The following is a 25,938-nucleotide window of genomic DNA, read 5'->3' as shown; positions in this document are numbered from 1 at the left end:
ACTTCTGCTACCTTCTCAACAGGTGCACCTTCCAGCATGTTTTTCTCATTCTCAAATTCATATTTGAAAGTATTTTAAAAAGCAGGCCACTGGATAACCTCCAACCTGACCAATTGTTTCAGAAGCAGCCTACGTTCAAATATCGAAGGCATGGTCAACCAATTCTATAGCACATTATTGTGATATTTCAAGATGCATAGCCAATTACCCACAACAATTCACAGATGGTACCTGAATTGGGAAATATACGAAGTCTATTGCATACATGCTGCAAGGTTATACCTACCGGCAATACCAAATGGTTGGCTATGAATCCAGTATATTGAAGCTTAGGTATAGATACAGCATCACTGGGCTACAATAGAAATCTAGAAAATGTAGGTAGGTGGTCTTTGTTATTGATCATCGGCATATAAACGATAAAAAAAGACAATTGAGTACCACCGCATAATATGATCAATAATCATCCAACAATTTTAAAGTTCTCTCTAATGCTTGTTAACCGGTCATTTTGATGCTCCGGACAATACTCATAGCAGTAACATAAACTTGGTAAATATGGATATATTACCAAAGCATATCAAGAGAAGGATCCACACAAATGCACTAAGCCAACTTGATTCCTTATAAGCAACCAAACCTGAAAGATCATAAGATCGAAATAGAAATGAGTTACACAGGGTAAAACAAGACAAATGTCTCATCCCCAAACTATAGCCATCAAACAAGAACTCCTAATTGTGGGCATCTAAAACCAAAGGTGCTGCTTTCAAATCTAATATGCATGATTGCAGGCAATGGTTCCATAAGCTTATGAAGGATAAACTCTGAAGTTGATGAAACCATATGATATCGCTTCACAATCGTCCTATCCATTACCAACAGACACAAAGAGTCCTTTTTATGCATGTCCTCTATTCTATCATATTAGTCAAAAAAATTGCATGCACCAAAGTTAGCCAACAGAAGCATTAGAGACATACAGAAAGAGCAACGACATTGATGTAGAAGTCAATTAGCGTCACTGGCATCCACCTGCAAATTGATAGCACCATTCAGTACATTCATAGGATAGAGACTAATATGCTTATGTCACAGGCCGATCGATTGGGATCGTGACCGCGCGGCGACTCGGGCAACTATGGAACACCCAAGCCAAGCCTTGCTCGATCGAACGCCTACCCGCTTGCTTACTCGGATCGTTGAGAGAGAAAGTAAGAGAGAGGAGCTCTGAAAGGAAAGGAACTTTGTATTGCTGAAATGGTGGATTGGATGATTACAAATGAAGGAGGACACCCCTTTTATAGTTGAGGGCCTCGGCTTACAACCGTTGATCTACTTTTCATCCAGCGGGTGAGATCGCACCGCCTCAACTACCGACATAATGTCTAACTACCGTCTACCGACATTAATGAAAAGGAAACTTCCGGAATCAGGCAAAATGACATTGTTGCCCGCCCTTGGAAACTTTGGGGAGCAGGCTTGGTGGGAATCCGAGTGAGAGCAGGAGGTCCATGGGTGAGTCGTGATCGCCCTTGGGGAACCTCTCGGGTCAACTCTCTTTAGGCCCATGACATTCTCCCCCACTCATTCGAGCGACGCCCTCGTCGCTCACAGCTTGGCGGTTGGCCTTTTTGGCACGAGCATGGGCTTTGGCACGGGCTCTCTTGTTCTTCTTTTGCTTTGCTCGAATGCTCATGAACGAAGGACCACAACCTTCGATGATGAACTCGGACTTTACACGCGGCTCGGCCTTCGGCTTGGACGGAGCACGCGATGCGCACTCAACCTCGGGGAAGAGCACTTGGATTGGCATGGCATTTGTTGGGGTTGGATCCAACTTGACCTTTGGCTTCACCTTGGACAGCTTGTTGATGCGCATCACGGCCTTCAAGCTCTTGTCGAGGCATCGAATCGACGCGATGGTCTTGGTGTCGACCACCCCTTTGATCATGGGGATCATCGACGGGCATTTTTGGTCGAGGATCATCAAGCACTTGGTCCTCATGTCGATCATGGCTCCCACGCTCTCGAAGAATTGCATGCCAAGAATGAGATCATAATCGTCAAGAGGATTACCTCAAACGCCATTTGGCCCTTCCATCCGCCAATCTTGACGTCCACGTCGGGTGTTGCTCTTACGCCATGGAAGTCGCCCGAATTGATGGGCTTGTACGACTTCCCGGATGGTTCCACGTGAAGTCCCAAGGCCTTTGCAACGTCGGTCGACATGAACATATTGGATGCGCCGGTGTCGACCAAAGCGTAAAGCGTTCGGTCGCCCACTTCGACCTCCACAAAGAACATGTCGGTGTTTGGTGCGATTCCTTCTTCTTTGGTCAGCGATCGGGCTTGGACCGAGTTGATCATCCTCACAGCTCCAATCCGAATCTGCCGCTTATCTTTTTTGGGCTCCTCCTTTTCTTCCTCGATGGCAAGGAGGGCATTGATTCGACCCTTCTTCGGGCACTTTTGGGTCCAGTGTGGACCTTGGCAAATGAAGCAAGGAGAAGGCGGGGGTTGATTGAACTTACTCGCGTAGTCCGCCGGTGGTCGACCCCTTTGGAAGGATGGCTTGGAAGTTCCTTCTCCCCATGCTTTGGCTCGACCGCTTTGCTCATGCGCGCCTCGGGGAGTGCTTCGGGCTTCATCATCGCAGGGTCGATCCGACCTTCAATCCCTTTGTCGACTCCTTGGTTCGGTCTTGGTGAGGTCGACGAGCGACTCGGCCACGCTTAGCGCTCGCGTAAGACTACTCACATCCCGTCTCTTGAGCTCGAGAAGTGCCCACGGCTTCAATCCATCCATGAACGCTCCGAGAGCCTCCTCTTCGCTCAGGTTGCGAATCTGGAGTTTGAGCTTGGTGAACTCCTTCACGTACTCTCAGCGCCTCTTGCTCGAGGCAATGGAGCTTGCTACGGGCTTCCCGCGAGCGAACTCGGGAAAAAGTAGTCCCGGAACTCTCTCACGAAGTCGTCCCATGTGCACACGGGATCGGCGCCGCGTCTAACCTCGTCACACCTATTGCGCCACCAAAGCATCGCCGTATCAGACAAGAACATGGAAGTGGTCTGTACCTTGGTCGACTCGTCGTGTATGTTGACGGTGCCGAAGTATTGTTCCATGCTCCAGACGAAGTTGTCCACCTCTTTGGCGGATCGTTCGCCGTTGAACTCCTTTGGCTTTGGCACCTCGATTTTGGGCACCGCTTGGGGTGGCACAGCACTGTTGGTGATGCTTAGTTTGCACAGGGCGAGCTCGGTCTTAAGCTCTTGGATCTCGGCCTTCATGGCTTCGACCTTGTCCCTACGCGGAGCTTCTTCCTCGACCACTTGGACGCGCTCCTTCAACACATCGATCGATGCTTCAAGGGCTTCGTCCTTGTTGTGTAAGGGTGCGATAGCTTCATTGAGGCCGGTCGTGAAGTCTTCACGGAGCGAACTCTCAACCTCCATGATCCGGTCTCGCACATCGTCAAGACCTTCCATGAGTTCGAGCACAGCGCTCCGGACCTTCCCGATCTTCTCATCGAACGCAACTACGACGTCCATCGAGGCGTCTCTTTTCTTTGCACAGCCGTGGTTCTCCTTGACTTGTGCGGCCTCTCCATCCATGACAGCTTCTTGGCTCGACATTCCTTCGAACAGTTGGCGCTCCTTGGTCTCTCGAACGGTTCTCTCTTTCGCTCTGATACCACTTGTCACGGGCCGATCGATTGGGATCGTGACCGCGCGGCGACTCGGGCAACTATGGAACACCCAAGCCAAGCCTTGCTCGATCGAACGCCTACCCGCTTGCTTACCCGGACCGTTGAGAGAGAAAGTAAGAGAGAGGAGCTCTGAAAGGAAAGGAACTTTGTATTGCTGAAATGGTGGATTGGATGATTACAAATGAAGGAGGACACCCCTTTTATAGTTGAGGGCCTCGGCTTACAACCGTTGATCTACTTTTCATCCAGCGGGCGAGATCGCACCGCCTCAACTACCGACATAATGTCTAACTACCGTCTACCGACATTAATGAAAAGGAAACTTCCGAATCAGGCAAAATGACGGTGTTGCCCGCCCTTGGAAACTTCGGGAGCGAGCTTGGTGGGAATCCGAGTGAGAGCGGGGGAGGTCCATGGGTGAGTCGTGATCACCCTTGGGGAACCTCTCGAGTCGACTATCTTTAGCCCCGTGACACTTACATGTTAAAAAACTGACTCAGATGCAAATGAAAGAAGTAGGCCCCCTCATATTTATATTCAAAAAAAAAAAAAAAAAAAAAAGAGTCCACTGATGACATGGGGAGCTGCTTAAATTGCATGATGTCATGATTGAAGAATAAAAGTACAGAAAGAAAAGCATAGAAACCTCCATACTTAAAACGTCAATCTAATATCCCAAGGGAGAGTTTGGTTCTAGCGAGTGAAAATACTCCTATGACAATTATAATATATGGCATACGTAGGGCACAGCACACCACAAAACAAAAAGAGAAGTAGGCAACATATTGCTAGGGTCAAAGGTACATTTTTAAATCAGTAAACTCTTCTTACTCACAACTCGCATATCTAATCCAAAACCCAACAATTATTTCCCATGAACAGTGATATTCTTCAAACCAGCATCCAAGACACGTCACTTTACTCTAGTACAGTTTGAGATGATTTACGCACCGTATATATGAGGGGAAAAAAAGGCAGCTCCTAACAGCTGAATAAGTAAGAAAACTAATGCAATAAAAGGTATTTAAACCAAAAACTGCCGAGTCCCTAACCAGTTTTTGAGATACATGAAAAGAAAAATATGCATGGGCACTTATAATAATCCTATGTGTATTCTTCATAGTACACCATGACCAAATAAAAAACAACCTATTTTAATACCTTCTCCAACATAACTCCAAATGTTAGGGAACCAAATGACAAAGACCCATTGAAGACAGAACAATTAACTTACGGAGTTAAAAAGTTCTTTCCGGAAAGGGCTACCACCGGTGAAGATAGTGTAGACAAGAGTTGCCAACATCAAACAACCCAAAACAATGAAAGTGATTCTAGTAATTATAACAGGAAAATGCTGCTTCTTCTGTTCTATGCCATCCCTGAAGAAAGAAATTGCTTAGATAAAAAGGTATTCCAGCACACCCAAAATCATAGTTGGAAATGACAGAATTAGCACATGAAAACTTTCCATTTGTTGTTCTCCTCAAGAAAGGGATTGCAGCTCAAAATTGAAAGCATAATTTTGGAGTGGTTGGGCACATTAATAACCCGTTATTAAAACTGAATATGTAGAGCAACCTAAACAATGTCTGAAAGACTCTTAAGATTTATAGCTCCAGAGCAGAAAATTGTTCGTTTACTGTAGTCCAATGAAACCATGAGCTCATAATGTCTCCGTAAAGTACTGTATCCAGAATCCCGTAGAAACAACAATGATATATTAAAAGAGTGCAAACATACTTGCTAGAATGCTGCAGCAGAACATGGTAGATGGGATCTTGTGAAGACTCTTGAGGTAAGAGCTTGAGAAATTGCAAAAGAATGTAGAAGCACGTTGTGACACTGAGATAAGAATCGCATCATAATGCACATAAATGTCAGCTGAGAAATCAATCGAAAGCATTTTTCCTGTTAAAACAACTTAAAGTGGCTTTTGTGCCACTTGCAACTACAAAAGAAGAAGCCGAAATCCCATTGAGAGAATTTAAGTCATACCTGCCTAGGTAGATAAGAAGCACTGTCCAAAGTAAAGTGCTAAAAAGTTCGATTCCTTTTACCAAACCCAAGCCTGAAGACATATTAATTGTAAGCATGCACTGCAAATTCTTCATAGAACTCCATATAAAAAAAAGCTTCAACAACAAATGAAATATATCATCTTGCGTTGACTGACGCAATTATTTATTCACTTCTATATTGTGACAAAATCACCACGGGGCGGACCTACAATATCTGCAGATGCTCAACAGCCAGAAAAAAAAATTGAGAAAAACAGCACCATTTGAAGGCAAGATGGCCTACAAATGGCCCAAGATACTTGCCGTAGACGCACGTACAAGAGATAAAGCAATACCTGCCGCAGATGTATCTATAAACTTAAACATCAGAAGTGTCATTTCTAACCCTAGCAGTAACAGAAGCCATTCCCTGACTCACCTAAACTCGTTATACTCAACTAAAGAAATATCTCAGCATGGAATCTTCAATACACCTCAACCAAAACTACCACCAAGAAATTCATCGAAGCGTGATGAGAACACTCCAAGAGAATACTAAAATAGCCCCCCATCAGCCCCCATCACAGTTCTCACAAAAAAATATCGCATTTCCTGCTTCTTTCTCACCTCATAAATAAAAAAACTCGCATTTTGGAAGGCTCCATTAGCTCCTTCAAAATTTCACCCCACAATGCAATCTACAGATTTCTGTACAAGTCTGCAATATAAAGCATCATTTGCATAGATAGTCCCCTGACAACCCATTCTAGAGTTTTTCTTATCCAGAGTGCCATGCTCCATGACAGAATTAACTGAGAGCCTTGTTGATGTAGAGAAATGGCACAAAAAGGTTCATTTTCCCTTAATTCCACTTGACACATTCTTGAGCTCACATAGTACATGGTTAACCAGCAACACTAAGCAACCTAGAAAAAAGTTCCAGTTTCTCCATCTTGGACATGTCTCTAAAACTGACAAGCTAGTCTTTGTCCTAACAGTGCACGAGACGTTTAGCTAGAGTTTGTGGTAGTTAAGGCAAACCAGCCCTAAAATCTAGGTCCCCACCTTGAATTCACCATATGAAGTTTGAAGCAACATTGCCAGTAGAGCTGTACCTTAACCTGTGTTTCAAAATCCATAACTATTATATGGGAACAAAACCACCTAATTAAATAAATAAATAAAAATTGCCCACTTATTAACTGTCATTTCCTAAATCCTGACTTTGCTGCAAATTAGAAGATATTTGGATGAAATCATCTTAAAGCTGAAGTATGCGGGACATATATTTCATTTGGCAAATTCAAATTCAATTTGCTCTGCCCATAACAAATGGAAGCTAGGGATGAAAAGCAAAAGTTTCCAAGGCTGAAGAATTCAATCTTTAGTCAGAAGTAATCTTGCACATAAAAGGTCCATGATTATGGAACTCCAGCACCTACGATACAGTCAAATCATCATTCTAGGAATTGATTTCCCACCAGCTAATAGATGATGATCCACACAATCAACCAGGGAACCCAACCTAAGATAAATTCCCACAACTCAATTGTCAAGATAGAACTCACCAGGCCAAGCTGAGATACCAATGTGCTGCAATAAAGGTTGCAGAGGAACAGTGCCATCTATATCAAGAATAATCTCTCCTTCAGCAAGCTGGAGGTTAGATAATTTTGGTCCCGAGACATTCTTTGCAGCCTTAATCACTCTGCATGGATGGAACAAAGTAGTAGTTGACAACCATTTGCTAGTGAACATCAAATCCATTAAAAAGTGTGGAATAGCAATCAAGATGTATAATGAATCTGCAACACTTGAAATAGTATGAACGGTGCCTCTCATGTAGTTGTAAAAACTATATTCTTCTCAAGATGAAAAGAAAGCAACAAAATCTTCAAAATTTCAGCCCACAATGCTCTTCCCTCCACATCAGTAAGCAATAATACTGTCAGAACAGACATGGACGAAGGTGGAGGTCGCGAGAGGGAGGCGAAAGGGGTGTCGGCATCTGCATTGGCGTCGGGGCAACGGCGGAGGCAGAAGCGTCGGGCGAGGCGGAGGGGCGTCGGCGTCGAGTCGGGGGCGACGGAGGCAACCGGCGGAGGGGCATCGGCGTTGCAACCACCGGAAGAGAGGCGCGACTTTAAGGAGGAAAAGAGAGAGCGGACTGGAGGTCGCGAGAGGGAGGCGATGGGGCGTCGGCGTCGGCGTCGGAGTCGGAGTCGGGGGCGACGGAGGGGTGGAGGGGCGTTGGCATCGTGCGGAGAAGCGTCGGCAATGTTGGCGTCGGGGTGGGGGAGATGGAAGCAACCAGCGAAGGAGAGAGAGAGCAGAGGAGGAGGGAGAGCAAATGGAAGCACACCTGTGTTTTTTTTTTTTCTCCCCCGCAACAAAATGGAGAACGGGGAGAGAGAGAGGAGAGAGAGGACGAGTCAAGTGAGAAAATATTGGGTGGTCCGGAACCTTCACATCAGTGTGGTCCTGAGACCATTCACGCGGCGCCACGTGGAAGCGTGGCCCGCTTGTTGTCTTCTGCAATTTCTTTTTCTTTTTTTCTCTCACAAGCCTACACTAGCCTTCTCCTGACCTTTCGACGAGCTATGCTGGGCCCACCAGAAACTTTTCCCTTCTCGGGAAATTTGAAAAATTCGGCGCTCTCTCTCTCCTCCCAAGGAAGTAATAGCAATTCTTCTCTCTTACAAATTCTCTCTCCCCATTTTTTCGTTTGACTCGCGCCCGGTTGCTCTGCCCTTCGCTTCTTCTCCAATCGGACGACGGAGCCGCCATTCGACGAATCACGCCACCGCCCCCGCTTCCGCATCCGCCTCGTCAGCTGCCGCTGCATCTGAGCTACAGTTAATATTTTTTCGTTCGTTTTGCCCCTTCGTCGCGCTGCTCCTCCGGCGAACGACGGAGCCCGCCGTCCGACAAACCACACCGTCGCACTTACACATCCACCTCATCCGCCACCTCCACATCTACATTCTCCTCCATCTTCAACGGCGACCGGGCTCTTCCTCTCCCAGTCGCCGTCCTTGTCGCTGATCCATGGGATGCGAGGGAGGTGGAAGCGGGACCTCGTGGATGCTTCGGGTCGATGCATCTTGACGTGGAAGACCAAGGTCTTGTCGAATGAGAGCTCGCGCTCCCCGTAACGGATGGGCATCAAGTTGCGGTAGCCACAACTGCCACCGATGCTCTTGACAAATCCAGCCACGGCGAGATGGAACTTGACCGCGAGGAGCCACTTGAACGCCCCGCCTCTCCTCGTCCACAGCAGCGTAAGGCGGACCATGTCCCAAGCTTTGCGGGTGAAGCCAGAGTCCCCGCTTGCCATTTCCGGATGCAGAACATGTTACAGAGACGGTGAGGACAGCGAATCGCAAGCGAGCGGAAGCCCAACGGCAGAGAAGATGCTCTCTTGGTGTTCCAGAGGACGGCCTCCCCAACTAGCGACGCGGTCGAGGGAGCTGAGAAGGAGGCCGCAGTGGAGTAGTCGAGGGACTTGACGTCAACGCGGCAAAGCCTAAGCTCGGGGCTCTTGATGCGGACGGTGAGGGCGAACTCGAGGAAAGCGGCGCGGTGGATGACGATCAGGGCGAGGGCGTAGACGAAGCACTTGCTGCTGTTGCACCTCTGGTTGTGGTGAGGTGGCGGCTTGGCGAAGTGGGCGAGCTCCATGTCGTCACTCCGGAGGCGAGGTCCAAAGTGTAGAACACAAATTGCGCAACCCCAAGATCTCCACAACCAGAACAAGAACATGCATAATTGAGTAGAAAGATTAACGCACCTGTTTTTGGATCCATCGAACATAAAGAGGAAGCAGAAAAAGAATTACCCACATATCAAGGGGATCCACGCATTAAGTCCTTCTCCTCTATTGTCCTCCGTATCACTAGCTCAATGAGGCGCCCTCCTCACATGTAGCGTTAGGTAAACGCCCCTTAGGTGAGGATACAGGTGAGAATTCGGGTTAGAGGAGAGATTTGAGCACTATTTATAAAGTTTCCAGCCAGTCCCCCTCATTACGGGCCAGGCTCAACTCGGCCCACACTAGCCATCCCATATTAGACTAATTAAGAAACCTTCTATCTCACCTTAGACCAAACCCTGTAAACGGTAAACATTAAACGGTAAATTACAATATCAATTAATGTAGTCCACAATTAGAAAAACTCTTACATTCTCCCACTTGGACTATATTAATTGAAATCGTACTGTATATGCGCACATTGGTCCAGAGATAATTCTTAATAGTCAATCATATCCCATAAAGTCTTAAACACCGAATCATGGCGGTAACTACATGGATACACACAGAGCCTTCCATGGTCACGAATATTCTCAACTTTATTGATATTGATTCAATATAGTAGTGTGGCAAATGGATAACATCTCTCATAGAGAGATCCTATTTGTCAGTCGCCATTCTTTTAACTTTAGGCGTCACAAAAACTTGTGCCACTAGAGAATGATTTATGGTTCCAATGAACCCACATATGTCTTGTCCTTATAGTTAACATTTCTTTATGTATTACAAGACATATGCACAAGGCTAATAATCGGATGCCCGGATGCCCCTAGCCTTCACTCAAGGGTTATATAATCCCTTGAGATTTTATCAATATGTATTCAACATAATAACAACACATTCAAAAATATTTTATTGAATGCAAAAGTTGATATATATCAAACCATTACAAAGTGTAACGAACATAGATGAAACCTTTATTAGAGTAAAGCCAAAATAGCTCCCACTAAACAACAGTATCTCATGATGCTCCTAAGCCCATGCTAATGACATGTCACTCAAATACACATGGGCATAGGCATTTAATTAGTGGATCTGCAACCATATTATCTGTGAAAATATGTTATATTATAACGTCACCTTTCTGAACCGTTTCCTTTTGGTCAAAATTTTTGACCACCATATATTTAGACCCCTTGAGATTTCTGTAGTAAATAAATAATACTACAAATTTGTTATCTCAATACAACCATATGGGTCAATTCATAAAATTAAAAACGGTCAACTCTTTAATGAGGTTCCGGAGCCTAATAGCCCAAGTAACAGACTAAAAGAATGTTACTAACACTGCTTACATAGTAGAAGATAACATAGAACTTTATTTACTGCACTTCATGCTAACATAAATATTTATTATGTTATCGATCTCTCGTCATCATAACATACAACAAAATTTACATCTAAATACCCTACTAACTGCAAGAATTAAACATGTCTGTAAATTAGCATATAATTTCTTGTCCTTTTAAGTACCTCAAAACCTTCTTGGCAGCAACCCAGTGATCACGTTCTGGATTTGACTGACATCTGCCTAGAAGTCTCGTCACAAAGACAATATTTAGTCTAGTGCAAATTCGAGCATATATTATACTTTTAAGTGCACTTACACAAGGCACACAATTTAATTAGATTTTCTCAATATCTAAATAAGGACAATGTGATAGATTCAATCTATCACCCTTAACAATAGGAGCAATTCCTAGTTTGCAATAGTGTATATTGAATATTTCCAATATACAATCAGCAAATGTCCTCCGAGAAAATCTAATATAATATGACAAAAACAATCCTTACAAATCTCAGTACAAAGGATATAAGATGTCTCAAGGTCACAACTTGTAAGCAAAAATATTATGTACATAGAGTATGAGAAAAAATAAATTTCCTCCCACCGACCTTGCAGTATATTGAATTACTTTGTTCCCAATTGAACAAAATAATAACACTATGAAACTTTAATAATATTGTCTAGAAACTTGCTTAAAACTATGAATAAGACTTTTCAGTCTACACACAAGTTTACTTGAAACATCTGTTGCAAAATCCTCCAATTGCACAATATAGATTTTGTATTTATTTGGCGTAACTCCATATCAAAATAAATTATTATTGCCACGTTCACTCTGAAAGAATCTTTAAAAATACTAGAAAGAAATATTTATTTCTTCACTATTAACTATCCACCATTCTTTCGAGTGAAAACTTTAGCTACCAATTTGACTTTAAATTCCATAATCTTTCTTTGAAATTTTTTTAGTTTTGTATGCTAATTTGCAACTAATGAACTTATGATCTTTAGGCAAGTAAGTTAGTTTCTAAACACTCTGATGTTTCATAGATTGTATACCGCCTTTTATGGCATCTAATATGCCATTACATCAACCATATAGTGGATATTGTAATCATGTTCTCACAAATAGACTATATAGTCTGATGGTATAACTGATCGTCTTTCCCTAACAAATCTCCTTAATAAAGTTGCAACCATTTCATTCTGCACTTGAGAGAATTAAGAAATTTTATTATAAACTATATCAAGAATAATACCTTGAATCTCAACAAGTTTAGTCTATGGTACAGAAGATTCCATAATTATCTGTATAGGTAAAGACAAAAAACACAGTAACCTCCATCATACTATTATCTTTAATAGTTTGAAAGCAGCTATCCTCTACAATTACGTCAATCTTTAGAAACTTTAGAGTATGTGATTCCATAATTCATGTACCTTCTTTAGGGTCATAAAATCAATACCCATTTAATGAGGTTTGGACACCTGGAGTGCCATAACTTTAAAATGGTACACTTAAGTGCCAATATCGGAGTAAAATGGAACACTTAAGTGCCACTCCGGTGAAAATCCGGCCAAATGACGACGTGGCAATTTTCCAGCTAGTTTGGTCCAAAACGGCATCGTTTTGCACGCCGACGTGGCGGAGAAAATGCAAAAACGACGCCGTTTCGCGTATGTGTGTAAATAATAATATAAAAATTAATTAAATTAAATTTAAAATTAATTTTATTTAAAATATTCAAAAAATTAAAAAAATTAAGAAAAATTTAAAAAATTTAAAAATTAAGAAAATTACAAAAATTAAAAAAATTAAAAGGGGGGAGATCGAACGGGCGGTTGAGGGCTGAGCCCTCGCCACCGCCGCCTCCCCGTCGCCGGGAAGGGTCGGCGACGGAGGGGGAGGGTTGGCGGGGTCGCGGCCCCGCCGACGGCGACGGGGCCGCGAGCCCTCGCCGGATCTCGAGGCGGGTCGCGGCCCGCGCCCAAATTTGGGGCGAGGGTCACGGCCCTTGCCCAGATCCGGCGAGGGCTCGCGGGCCCTCGCCGCCTCCCGCCGCCGCCGAGAAGGGCCGGCAACGGAGTGGGGAGGGTCGGCCGTGGTCGTGGCCCGGCGACCCGGTCGACCGGCGGTGAGTGCCCGCGAGCCCTCGCCCGGATCTAGGGCGAGGGGCGCGGCCCTTGCCGCAATCCGGCGAGGGCTCGTAGCCCTTGCCCGGATCGGGGCGAGGGTCGCGGCCCTCGCCACGATCCGGCGAGGCTCGCGGCCCTCGCCGTCGGCGGCGGGGCCAACAACCGCGACCAACCCTCCCCCTCCGTCGCCGGCCCTTCCCGGCGATGGCGGCGAGGGCTCAGCCCTCAGCCACCCGTTCGATCTCCCCCCCCCTTTTTTTAATTTCTTAATTTTTTTTTAATTTTCTTAATTTTTAATTTTTTTTAATTTTTAATTTTTTTAATTTTTTTGAATATTTTAAATAAAATTAAGTTTAAATTTAATTTAATTAATTTTTATATTATTATTTACACGTCAGACGCGAAACGGCGTCGTTTTTGCATTTTCTCCGCCACGTTAACATGCAAAACGACGCCGTTTTGGACCAAATTCGCCGGAAAGTTGCCACATCAGCCATTTGGCCGGATTTTTCGTCGGAGTGGCACTTAAGTATCCCATTTAACTTCAAAACGGCACTCAAGTGTACCATTTTGAAATTATGGCACTTAAGTGTCCCCGGTACCAAGTTATGGCACTTGGGCTGTTCTTCGCCCCCTTTAACAATCTAGATAAGATACAAAATACTTCCGAGTGGATCTAAATTCCAATGCACTTAATATTGAATTGGATAATCTCACTTCTGCATGACACCTCTAAATTTAATATGATTCAAGTAATTTATGTCAAGTCTATAACTCAAAAGAAGTTTATGAAACAACTTTGATAAGAGACACCTTTTGTATGTGAAAAAGTTGTTTTCATAATATCAGCCCTGTGAAGACCGGATAAATTGGTCTTATCGATCATACTCATCACCATGTTCATTATGGTGCTTCATGCCTTTTAGCCAAATCTTATTGTCAGGATTTTCAAGCATAGTGATTAAATTACCACCCCAGAATTTACCAAGTATTTAACAATGACCCTTTAAACAATTCAGTATGGTCATACTTGCCAAAATACTTTCCACTACTATTAGGCTTGACAACCTTCAAGACTAATTATTAACCAGTTTATTCTTTATCATGGCTATTTTCCTTAAATAGAAAATTTTTGGAAATAACCTTTTAACCATGTGACATCCCGATTTTCCAATTCTGGTTTCAATTAAATAAGTCGGGCATTTCATCTTCGCGTCTATAGCTTTCTTCTCTGAGCTGATCACTCACGAGATAACTAGTCTATCCGGTGAAGCCGTTAAGGAATCTAAACGCAATAGACTTGAGAATTCGACCAGGAAACGACTGCTCGACCGTACTAATCTGCGAGGGTCATTACGGCACAGACCGATTAGAGACCGGAGATAGGTCGATTCAACAGAACCATGTAATTCAAGTATGGGTGATTCCATCTAATTGCACAATTCTTGTTGATCGGCACTAGACCGATTTCTCTATCGTTTTGGTACCCCGTGTCCGTATTTGAAATCTCGAGATTTCTACGACAATCAAGAGTCGCCAATGTGTTGAAGATGCACTTTGTGGCTTGAAAATAATCAACCACAAGTCAATTGCACAGAAAATTCCTAAAAGCTACCCGGTAGATTAGGACGCGCTAAAGTCGCGCCTGCATTGAATTTAACCGTGAAATTGAACCCGATTACAGAAATTGGAAGTTCTGTCAAGTCACAATTCATTTTAGGAATGTCGACTCATCTCCAGAAGATTTTTCTACAAACCGAGATTTTTGGCAGAAAAGCAAAGTAAGGCCGTTTTTGTTCGAGATTGTCAGAGGGCCGTTTTTAATCGAATCTTCGGGATGCAAGTTGGATCATTTGGCGGGGAAATGTCATGAGAAGGCCGAGGACACATGGGTTGATTTAATTGAGCTTCAATTGGATGGAATTGAATGAGAATTGAATGAGAATTGATTGAATTTGATGTACAAATGTATGAAATTCGTATACCATGGGGGAGAGCTATTTTGCACCTATTGGCAAGGTTGTGGAGGAAGATTGAGGAGAGAGAGTGGATGATGTCATGTGATGTCATGGTGGGGGCAAAGCAAATGAGGTTTAGACAAGTGTTGAGCTCTAGTGAGCCACCAAGGAGGCCCCCTCTTCAGCAGACCATCTTCTTCCTTTATTCATGGCTTTCTCCATGGTTGAGGCTTAGGAAAAGCTCAAGAGAACCAGAGGAAACCGAGCTCACCAGCCCCTCCATCGTCGCACACCCGAAAGGCCATCGTCGGCCGTTTTCCTCTCTTGTTTTCCCCTCGTTCCAGTTTCTGCTCCAGCCGACCTTTCGCCAAAGATCCAAGTAAAAAGTTAACTTCCCGGATGAATCAGCGAACGCTCCACCCACTTCCGTGACGAGGACATCCAGACCGTTCCGGAGCACCTCTTTGCTCGCCAGAACGATTCTCCGGATGTCCCGAAATCCTGAGAGAAGCTGCCGCTCGCCGGACCGTCTGGACTCGCCCTGTTCCGCCTGTTTCGGGTTTTCTTGCTGTTTCGCCCCATTCCGACCCTTCCTTTGCCCATCCCAACCTCCTACAAGATCCCCAAGACCCCTGGGAGCCATTGGTTGCCAACCACCTGCTTGCCGGAGCTCCGATCGGCCCGTTTCCGCCGTTGAAGTTGCTGGTTTCTTCTCTGCAGTTCAGTCCAGATCAGAAGCAGAAGACAGCAAGGTTTTGGAGACTTCGAGGCCCGTTTTCAGTGTCTTCCCAGCCTCCATTGGTGTCGCCGCTTTGGGGTTTATCGCCCGCCTTGGCGTCGCCTTCGCCGTGGACTCGCCGGAATGTTAATCCGGTGAGTTTATCCTCTAATTCTTGCTTAGTGAGTTAATGATGCTTAAGGAGTGTTTAGATTAGTCTAATTAGGTTTAAGTGGTTAGATTAGATTATTTTAATGTAAATTAGATTAGTTGTGTGATTAGTTTAATGGATGTTTAATTAGGGCTAATTGTATGTTTAATTAGTGTAATCTAGTTTAAGCCCTAATTAATTATTTTTAATTAATTAATTATTTCGAATTTATAAATATTATTTTATTAAATTATATTATTATAATATAATATTTAATTATTTAATTTTCGGAATTAAATTTAATTATTTAATAATTTCGAAAATTTTGCCTAGGATGGCCTGGTCGTTAGAATTTCGCTACCGATCGCAAAGGTGCGGTCGGTTTGTGTTAATTGTATGTTAAATTGAGAAATTGAGTGGAAATGATGATTATGGTTAATTATTCATAAGTGAGGAATTGAATAAAATTGGAGAAGTTTTGGTATTTAACTTGAAAATACCCGGTGTTAGCTTCTAGCACCGTGATTGGTTTGTATGGCCAGTTTGAATCGATTGAATTGATTGATTGATTGAATTGAGATATGAATTGGTTTATATATATGTATCCGCTTAGGCGAAGCAATTATAATATATATATATATATATATATATATATATATATATATATATATATATGGCAGCTTCTGGTGAGCTAAGGTCGTTTTATCAGCTTGTGCGAGCACGATCTATATATACAGCTTGTGCGAGCTATCTATCAGTTACAGCTTTGGTGAGCTATCTATCAGTTACAGCTTTGGTGAGCTATCTATCTATACAGCTTGTGTGAGCTACCGTCTATATATTACAGCTTTGGAGAGCATGTGTCGTATTAACGACTGGTTTGATAGACGGTATTGAATGATAGATAGTAATGGTTGATAGATAGTACGGATTGAAATGGAAAGATAGATAGTATGATGGAATTGAATCATTGCGAATGATTGGATTGATTGAATTGATAGACCGATATAAGTGTCGGTAGTTTCAGCTTGTGCGAGCATTGTTTAAATATGAATTGTACTGACGTGCAGGAAAGGGACTGAGGCAAGGTAAGCCCTCTATCCTATTTGTGTGGCTAGAGCGCCCTGAGGCGTATTTTCTTCCTAATTGAGTTTTAGAGGGTAGGACTTGCTGAGACGTAGTCTCATCCCGGTTGTGGGATAATATTTCAGGTCCCTAGATGACGGTCGTGGAGGACCGGAAGTCCTGGAGTTCGGAAGGTGGAGGCTGAAGAATCGGTGAACGTGTCTGACAAGTTGGTCATAGGACAGTTCCCTAGTTGTTGAGCCTGTCTATTTTGTAGACAATCTAGTGTTGTATATAAACCTATGTGTTTATAAGAAAGCTTGTTTGGTTGTGATTGATTGCCTGCTTTTCTATCCCAAGTTAAATGTTGTCAGGGGATTTGTTTCGCTTCCGCGTGTGTAATAAAAATGAATGGGTCGGCGACGTGTCTTGGGAAGTCGCATTTCTATCGACCGCAGTGGGATGTGCGCGCGCTCGGAGGATCGGGGCGTGACAAACCATATACGAGATGTATATGTCATTAGGACTAAAACACAATCTTTGCAGATGTGTCTTAATTTCGATATTAGACAAGACATAATTACAAGCTACTAAGGCTTCCATCATCTTATAGCAGTGCAATCCGCAAACAAATCTCTTTTTAAGTGTTCCAAAATGGAACGCTTCATGGACAGAAAGCAAATTTAATGGCTCTTTTCTCAATAATAGTGGAGTTATAAATTATAGAAAATGTGACCGAAAAACAAGCAATATATATAATTAGCATCATGTGAGCACCGTGTAACTTAACGTACGAGTACACATCTAGAAAGTTACACGCATAATCATATAATCACATTTTGGCATAATACATGACATGTAATTGTACACTCCTCACATGATAGCGGTTATGAGAATATATTCAAATTCTTCGTGAATTCATCACATTTGGGCATATGAATCATTAGAATCAGTCACTCCTCCACAAACACCATCATGTATCCCTCCATGAACTAATACATAATCACCTCCTTTGGGAGTATAACTACGCATTAGACCATGAGACATCCCAATAATCATACGAGACCGAAATTTCTCAAACCCAATCAAGCGTGCCACTTTGGCGGTCACTACTCAATTAAATCCTTGAAATTCTCTCATACTAGGGATATAAACTTTACTTCTCACATACATCATATACATGTGATTTTAACTTCAGTGATAGGGGCATCATATCACCAAAATCACATATCATGCTAATTATATTGCTTTATAAAAATAATCATATATCTATATATAAAGAACCTGAAAGTCAGACTTCAATGAGATCATCGATCATAGCAACACGAGAAACTTCTCATAATATAGAAGAAAGCATCTCTTGTGTACCCCGATTACTGATAATCAAAACAACATAAAAAGAATGCCGATCCAAAGGATCCCCCATAAGTTAACATCAGTAGCAACATAGAGTATCCAGATTGACAAGCTTAATAGCTGATCAACTATTGATCATGAGTTTTATAAGGCAAAACATGACTTCAAGGCCAATAGCTGATTAATTAGCCAATTTTTTTTTAAGTAACAAATTATCATTACATCAACTAGTGGCCTATATTTTGAGTCAAAACACATAACCAATATCTAATCTTATAACAGTAGATATTATTGTTCTGCGTAAATGTTGTCATGCTTCTTAACCATAAACCAATGCTCAACTTGATAGACATTAACAAGTGACCAGATGAATTTAGGTAAAATATGCAATAACTTTACTGATATACATTACCCACATTCAAAGATGTGATAATTAATATAATCAATTTAGTCACGACTTCTTAAGACGTCCATCATTCAAAAGTTATCAAAAGAAACAAAAATATATCAAGATGAGTATAAATAACTATGCTTGAGCAACAAAAGTTCCATAACTTTTATTGTTTCTCATAACCTCAATACATAGTTCAAATATTATCATATAATGGTCGTATCTCATTAAGCCAGCTTTAGTTCACAATAAAGTTTAATTTTTATTAATGAATCACACCATTATAATGTTTATGTGATAACATACCAGTAACCCAACACTTGTATTTTCAAAATCACAGAAAATATAAGAAAAATACGCAAAAATACACTAAAAATACACGTATTTAGGGCTTTGTATGTATTTTCACATCCATAAAATAATCAAAAATATAAAATAAATACATCACAACGTAGAGGAAATCATACGAATCCAACGCCACTAGCCACGCGCCGATCGGAGTCTCCACGTGCCCACATGCGCCGCCGGAGCGCGGCGTGGAGCTCACATGCGGCGCGCGTTCGATGCCCAGGCGGCGCGTGGCCGTGCGTGGGGGGGGCGTGCGGCCTCCTCTGGCGACATGTTGCCGATTGTTTTGCTCGTCTCGTCGAGTCCAGTCCGAATTTGTGATTTAATTTTATTTTTATTTAACAAAAAATTTCGAAAATCACAAATTAGGGCAAAAACTTTATGCGTTCAAGTTCTAGGGTTATGGTTGCTCTGATACCACATGTTGGACGCAAATTGCGCAACCCCAAGATCTCCATAACCAGAACAAGAACATGCATAATTGAATAGAAAGATTAACGCATCTGTTTTGGGATCTATCGAACGTAAAGCGGAAGCAGAAAAAGAATTACCCACATATCAAGGGGATCCACGCATCAAGTCCTTCTCCTCTATTGCCCTCCATATCACTAGCTCAATGAGGCGGCTCTCTCACATGTAGCGTTAGGTAAATGCCCCTTAGGTGAGGATACATGTGACAATTCGGGTTAGAGGAGAGACTTGAGCACTATTTATAAAGTTTCCAGCCAGTCCCCCTCATTACGGGCCAGGCTCAACTCGGCCCACACTAGCCAGCTCATATTAGACTAATTAAGAAATTTTCTATCTCACCTTAGACCAAATCCCGTAAAACGGTAAACGTTAAACGGTAAATTACAATATCAATTAATATAGTCCACAATTAGAAAAACTCTTACACGGAGGGCACGATTGGGTTGGTCGGATCTTCTTTAGGCATCACGAAAGTTGGAGTTCAAGTGAATGCGAGAGAGCACGGGTCACTCACTGAGGGGATTGATGTGTTCCTATGTCGTCGTCCGAGGTTTTTGCCGGTCGGACATGCGGGACCATGTGAAAGCTGGGTCTGAGTGGGTCTGTGCTGTGCTGCTCTGTCGCTGTCGCTCTTTGAACCTCTGCTGATGATGACCCGCGCAGGGTGTTCGAGGCGGCGTAGGAAGGTGCTAAAGCCCGAGGCAAGATTGACGGTAGCGGAGGGTGGAGGAAGAAGAGCAGATCGGTAGTTATGGTGGACAATTGCACGACCAAGAGCATGTTTCCAGGATCATCTCACCACAGAGGAAACGGATTGAAGATTGAGGACAAGATTCATTTGGTTTTGGGAAAAAGAGAGGACTAAGACTTTTTGCTGGATCTGGATTTGGTCATCCACACTAACTCCTAAAATCTTGCAAATGTAAATAGCGATTGATTGTATTATGTAATCTCCCTCTCTCTCTCTCTAAGCTCATAATCTCTTGCGCATGTGTGAATAGGGGTGCATGTCTGTGTGCTTGTATGAATATGTTGGGGTGTGCAATGAGGAAAGATCAGCTGGCTTGTTTTGGGTTTCATGCGCAACTTTAGTAGGAAATAGCAGTGTTGTACAAAAATCCTAGTTTTGCGAACTAGAATGATAGTTTGCTAGGTTATGCTTGCCTAAGTTGATTCACTGTACTCGGTGAAAGCTAATTTTCATCGTCTGAAGAAATCTCGAGGCCTTATCCGATGATTTCTTGGCATATTTTGTCTCTCTTATGTGTTCTTTCGCGTGTCCCAGTTAGATATTTGGGGTGATGACGAGCCGAATTCTGACTAGCAAGTGGACAATTTACAAAACCACCATTCCCCTATCACTCCATCAAAGTGTTTTTGCAAGAGAGGGAAAGAAACTGTTAAAAGTGACAAGTAAATTTCTGTTCTTCTGAGGTGTTGTGAATATCGTCGGGATTGAGAACCGCACCAAAAGCAATTTCCCTTCTTTGTCATGATTTTCCGAATTCTATTCTGACTTTGTTTTGTTTTAGAAAAGTGAAGATCAAAGATTCTCAGATCATTGCCTTGTGGTTAGCAAAAACTCCAATCGATCTCCTCTTTCGCATTATGCTGCATCGAGCCTGGGTTATCTTCAATCAAATTCAAATTGGGGCCGCCGATCTATCACGCTGAGCACAAAGCAATGCCCGGTTTTATTATATGCTTTGCCTACGCATACAACTCTTCTTCTACCTAAAAGATTCGAGCCTTGCGAGGCATTGCAGTTTACCCCACACTCTCGATAGCATGCATAAATCTTCCGAATTCCCACCTTGAGTTCAAGTACTGCTACGAAAAATTCGATTTGACTCTGCCCATTTCACATTCAGGAAACCAGTAACAGCGGCAGAGCCTGGCATTCAATTAAAATTTGCAGAAACTTCTTGCTCCGAGCTAAACAACAGTAGGGAAAAGAACAAGATAAATCCTCTGGCTCGCTAGCGAAAGAAAAGAAAGACAAAGAATTTGCTCCATCGAGCAAGATTCCAGATCACTCCACTTCTCATCCGATTACCACTGATTTCAAATCCATCTCTAACACATCCAGAACCCCCATAAAAGAACCAAAGAACTACATCAAGATCAAGATCAATATCATATCATAAGAACAGAGAAAAAAACGAAACAGCAGAATCAGCCGGCTGCAAGTGCTTTAGACCATCAAAGATTCAAACCCAGAACGCAGACGTGAAGAAATCATCTTCTTCGAGAGGGACACGCTCCATCGAAGAGAAAGAGCAAGAACGAAATCAAACCCCAGTCGAAACGGAATCACCATGGGGAATTCGGTATATACCATATCAACCAGACCAGAATCAGCAGCATCAACACGAACCCAATCAACAGCTCCTCCAACGACCCACAATAGCGGGCGGCACAAGAGAACTGGACCTCATACTTCTCGCTCAAATTCGCATACAAGATCCCCTAGTTCCTCGCGCGAGCTTGGCTGCTCGTCGTCTCTTTTGCTTCCTCATCGATCAGCTCGTAAACGTAAGCCTCCGCAATGCCTTCCTTCCTCAATGGCATCCCTTGCCTCGACCTCAAGTGCCCCAACAGGCCCTTCACGTACATTTCGGAGTAGAGCTCGTTGGCGTTGATCTCTGCTGCATCGGGTCTCGAGTTTGGCCACCCTGTCTTGGCCACAATCACCGGGATGTTCTCGTGCCCCGCAACCACCATGGCCGTGATCACCGCGTCGACCATCATGTTGAAGAGATTTCGGTACCGTGCTCTCTCGCATTCATTGAACTCCGACTTTCGTGATGCCTAAAGAAGATCCGACCAGCCCAATCGTGCCCTCCGGACCCTGCCTCCGTAGCGATGTGGAGCTCGCCCACTTCGCCAAGCCGTCGCCTTGCCGCAACCAAAGGCGCAGCAGCAGCAAGTGCTTCGTCTACGCCCTCGCCCCAATCATCATCCTCCGCGCCGCCTTCCTCGGGTTTGCCCTCACCGTCCGCGTCAAGAGCCCCGAGCTCAAGCTTCGCCGCGTCGACGTCAAGTCCCTCGACTACTCCACCGCGGCCTCCTTCTCAGCTCCCTCGACCGCGTCGCCAGTTGGGGAGGCCGTCCTCCGGAACACCAACTTCTCCAGCAACCTCGCCTCCGAGCCTCCCGTGTGTGGGGGTCTCGCTCGGCGGGCGACGCTCGCCGACGTTGAGGGGAGCTCAAAGAGGCCTGCTTCTCCTCCGCATGCTGCATTTGCGATCCTGGGAACGCCAGAACGAACGATGGAGCAGCAACGAGCCCGAAGAGAGAAGCGAGCGAGCACCGGAGTAGGGGCGGCCCGTCAGCGACGGGAGGGGAACGGTAGCTTGATGCACGGTGGAGCAGCAACGAGCGCGGAGAGAGGGAGAAAAGTTAAGATTCAAAATTTCGAAAGGAAACAAATGGAGAGAGGGACAGAGGAACAAGAGGAATGAACGGCCGTTTTCTTTCTCAAACAAAGGAAAGAGAAAAGTTTTTCCCCACAATAAATGCTCTGACAGGAGAGAGAGCGTGCAGGCTAGGAGGAGAGGAGGCGTCGGCAGGCTAGGAAGAGGAGAGAGAGAGGGAAGAGGGCAGAAGACACAGAGTGGGCCCACCATCCACATGGCACATCGTGAGTGGCCGGGAACCACGTTGACGTGGAGGTCCCGGACCACCCAATATTTTCTTGAGTCGACAGGAGAGCAGTTCGAGCAGAGGAGAGAGAGCGTCAGAGTTTGCTAGGTCTACAGGAGAGAGAGCAGAGGAGGACGCCGAGCAAGTATTGAATGTCTGACGCCATTTCTCGCCACGTGTCGACTTCTGAGTGGTCTTACTCTTCGCCTTTCTCGCCAAGTTCTATAAAGCAGGAGACCTTGCTCCTCCTCCGATTTTCAAGGCCTTCTTGTTTCCCAATGACTGTCCATTCTCTAGTCCAGAAAGGTTCTTCTTTTGTTCCACTCCACTTTCTTATATGTTTTTACTTGTGGTAGAGCTGATATTAATGGTGATGATTCAACTCAATCGAGCAACGCCACTCGAATCTGATGCGCTACGTTCAATTTTCCACTTTTTCTGTGCTAATTATTTGATCATAGCTAAACCAAAGCATAGTTTCAGGAAATCCGCAGGCAGTTTCGTTGTTTCCTTTTGAGTGCTTTAGCTGTAAGTTAGTCTGCTGAGTGTCTTTTTTTTTTTTTTTCCTCTTGCGCTAAGTGTTTTTCCTTTGGATTTTCCTTTTAAGTTTCTCGGCTGGGTAAACGCGTGGCATGGTTCCTCTTTGTTTCCAGATCCACTCGACCAGAAGGCTCGGGAAGAATGCGAGTCTCATCTTTCAATGTATGAAGAATGCAAGGGCGGGAAATTTCTGCTCAAGGAGCGGAGGTGCCGCAAACTAAAAGAAGTTTGGAACAATTGCTACAGTTGTAAGTCTTCTTGAACAAGCTCTTTCTATTTCGCCATGAGACTCTGTACTTAATCTGGTTCCCATAAATTTTTGGCAACCGTTTAGCGAGGTATTTGAATTGATGATGATGGCGGTTTTGTATATCAGGAAATGATGATAAATCTGACCATTTATAATTTGCAACTCGGGCATGCTCAGCTAGTCCAGATATATTTGTTGCTAATACGACCCCCTTTCGGATGTTTTATGAGTTATTTGTGTTTAACTGAAAAGGTGGTTCGAAAGACAGGAACTTGGGCATATCATGGAGTCACCATTTTAGTTTGATGCGAGGGTTCTTGGAATCATGTAATATGTTTGTGATGTGCTGTCCGAAAGCTAACGGGAGTATGTAATAGCATTTGTTTGGGATGTTGTGTAGAGAGGTCCTGGTCTTTCCTATCCTTTAGTGACGATGATAGTATGAACAGGGCAAAAAGTACTTGTCCTCATATGATTCCCCCGAAAGGCACATTTTCTTTAGAGTATTATCTTAGGTGTTAGAGTCATGGGATGCAGCGTACAGGCTGCATAGGCAAAGAGCCATCTTCACATTGCTTGAGAAAGCTTTCTTCCTAATGCGACTTGAGATGTAAATTTATGCACGTGCACATCATAGATCTTGTGGGGACTTTGATATGAGAAGTATCCAAGGGTTTATTTTACAATTCTAGATTCTGAAGTAACTTCCCTTGAAGTGCTGAGAAGTCTAGGAAAACTTGATGCAAATTTCATTGACAATAGTACGGAATTAACAGACATGAAGTAGTGGCTGGTGTGTCCTAGATGCATGCGTGCCTTAGATTTGGAAGATAGAATTGTGAAGTTTCTCTTCAGGTGTGCTCGATATTAGATGAGGACACAAGACTGCCACTGAGAATTCTTCTGGTAGTTGCTGTCCATTGAAATTCAAGCAAACATCTTTGATGCCTTAACCCGTGCAGAGATACCTGTTAATGTTGAAAAACAGAGATTCCTCAAATATCTCACAATTCTCCGTGGCCTCTTTGGCAGCGAAATTGAAACAACTAATGGAGGAAACCAAGAAGGGAAAGGCCCAGCCAAACGTTGAGTGACGCACAGATTTTACCTCTTGTGTATGTGGGAATCAAGAAATTGTATGCTCATGCCATCTTGAGATAGACTTTTGGGTTTCCTTGGAAGATTTTCATGGGCATATGTTGTCTGAACTTTGGTGATGCATGTATATCATCCGGTTGCAGCAAACCGGACCTATGGAACTCAGAATGTGTATTAACTAGATCTAGCCTAAAAAATTAATCAGGTGCATCCTGAAAATAAAAGGGCTTATGTTTTCTTTGTCCTTCCGCATTTCACTTCTATTACCTTCAAGGCCGAGTTGCTGCTGCGCAGAACGGGACGTATCATTCACTGAATGAGTAGAGCTGTAAAGCGATTCTCGGCTAAATAATCATTGATACCAAATCCTCCCCTGTTTTAGATTCAATGGCAATCGAAAAGCTTTAACTCAAAGCACAGAGATTAATCTCTCCATGAATCCATCTGTAGGCTAATTGCAGACTAAAAACGCCTTTGCAAGTTGCAAACTCCGGCATATGAGGGCATCGACATCCTCTTGCAACCCAACAAAGACGCTTCTGCAGCTGATTCGTAGGAGCAATTGCAGGTTTCAAACGGTAATTTTATTAAAGATGGTGAATTCTAAAGAAATTGGATTATAATGTCGCCAATGGAATATGCAAGATAAATCATTAAACATTTGGTGGGTAAAGTAATAGATTTAGTTCTCTAAGTTTCAACATTTGTACAATTTGGTCTTCTATTTAGTAAACAAATACTCTTTAACTTTTTTGATTGTACGATCAAGTAGTTTGTTTACCCATTCTAACTCATACCGTCATATTGAGACTTTTTTTTGTCTTGCTCTTCCTGCTCACTTGGTAGCAAATCAGCAGCAGATTTCATCTTTTATAACGTAAACAATATCACGTTAATTAATTTGACGTTTTAATTCAAGTGGTTGATCATTTGACGCGGGAGTATGAAGTCCTATTAAACAACTCTTAAGCTCAATTCAAATTTCATCGATTGATCCAACCCAAAT

The 25,938-nt window shown here is 43.4% G+C and overlaps 1 protein-coding gene across 2 annotated transcripts; it reads left to right on the top strand.

The window, feature by feature from the left end:
• Positions 1 to 23,113: 23,113 nt before the first annotated feature.
• On the top strand, positions 23,114 to 25,176 carry LOC104422244. Of its 2 annotated transcripts, XM_039303437.1 has the most exons (4): positions 23,114 to 23,350; positions 23,528 to 23,572; positions 23,698 to 23,832; positions 24,867 to 25,176. In XM_039303437.1, the coding sequence occupies exons 1-4, from the start codon at positions 23,197 to 23,199 to the stop codon at positions 24,926 to 24,928; spliced, it is 396 nt and encodes a 131-aa protein (XP_039159371.1). In that variant the 5' UTR covers positions 23,114 to 23,196; the 3' UTR covers positions 24,929 to 25,176. The 2 variants fall into 2 exon arrangements, with proteins under 2 accessions (XP_039159371.1, XP_018718983.2); XM_018863438.2 differs by lacking the exon at positions 23,528 to 23,572 and having other exon boundaries at positions 23,115 to 23,350.
• Positions 25,177 to 25,938: the final 762 nt, after the last annotated feature.

Source organism: Eucalyptus grandis, chromosome 10 (assembly GCF_016545825.1).
Source record: "Eucalyptus grandis isolate ANBG69807.140 chromosome 10, ASM1654582v1, whole genome shotgun sequence".
Taxonomy (NCBI): Eukaryota; Viridiplantae; Streptophyta; class Magnoliopsida; order Myrtales; family Myrtaceae; genus Eucalyptus; species Eucalyptus grandis.
Note: the sequence above shows the minus strand (reverse complement) of the source record. Positions and strands in the feature narration are given on the sequence as shown.

Coding starts and splice junctions, on each gene's coding strand:
- LOC104422244 (XM_039303437.1), top strand. CDS start 23,197: ATGTCTGACGCCATTTCTCGCCACGTGTCGACTTCTGAGTGGTCTTAC. Junction 23,351..23,527: donor CCATTCTCTAGTCCAGAAAG/GTTCTTCTTTTG, acceptor GCATAGTTTCAG/GAAATCCGCAGGCAGTTTCG. Junction 23,573..23,697: donor TCCTTTTGAGTGCTTTAGCT/GTAAGTTAGTCT, acceptor CTTTGTTTCCAG/ATCCACTCGACCAGAAGGCT.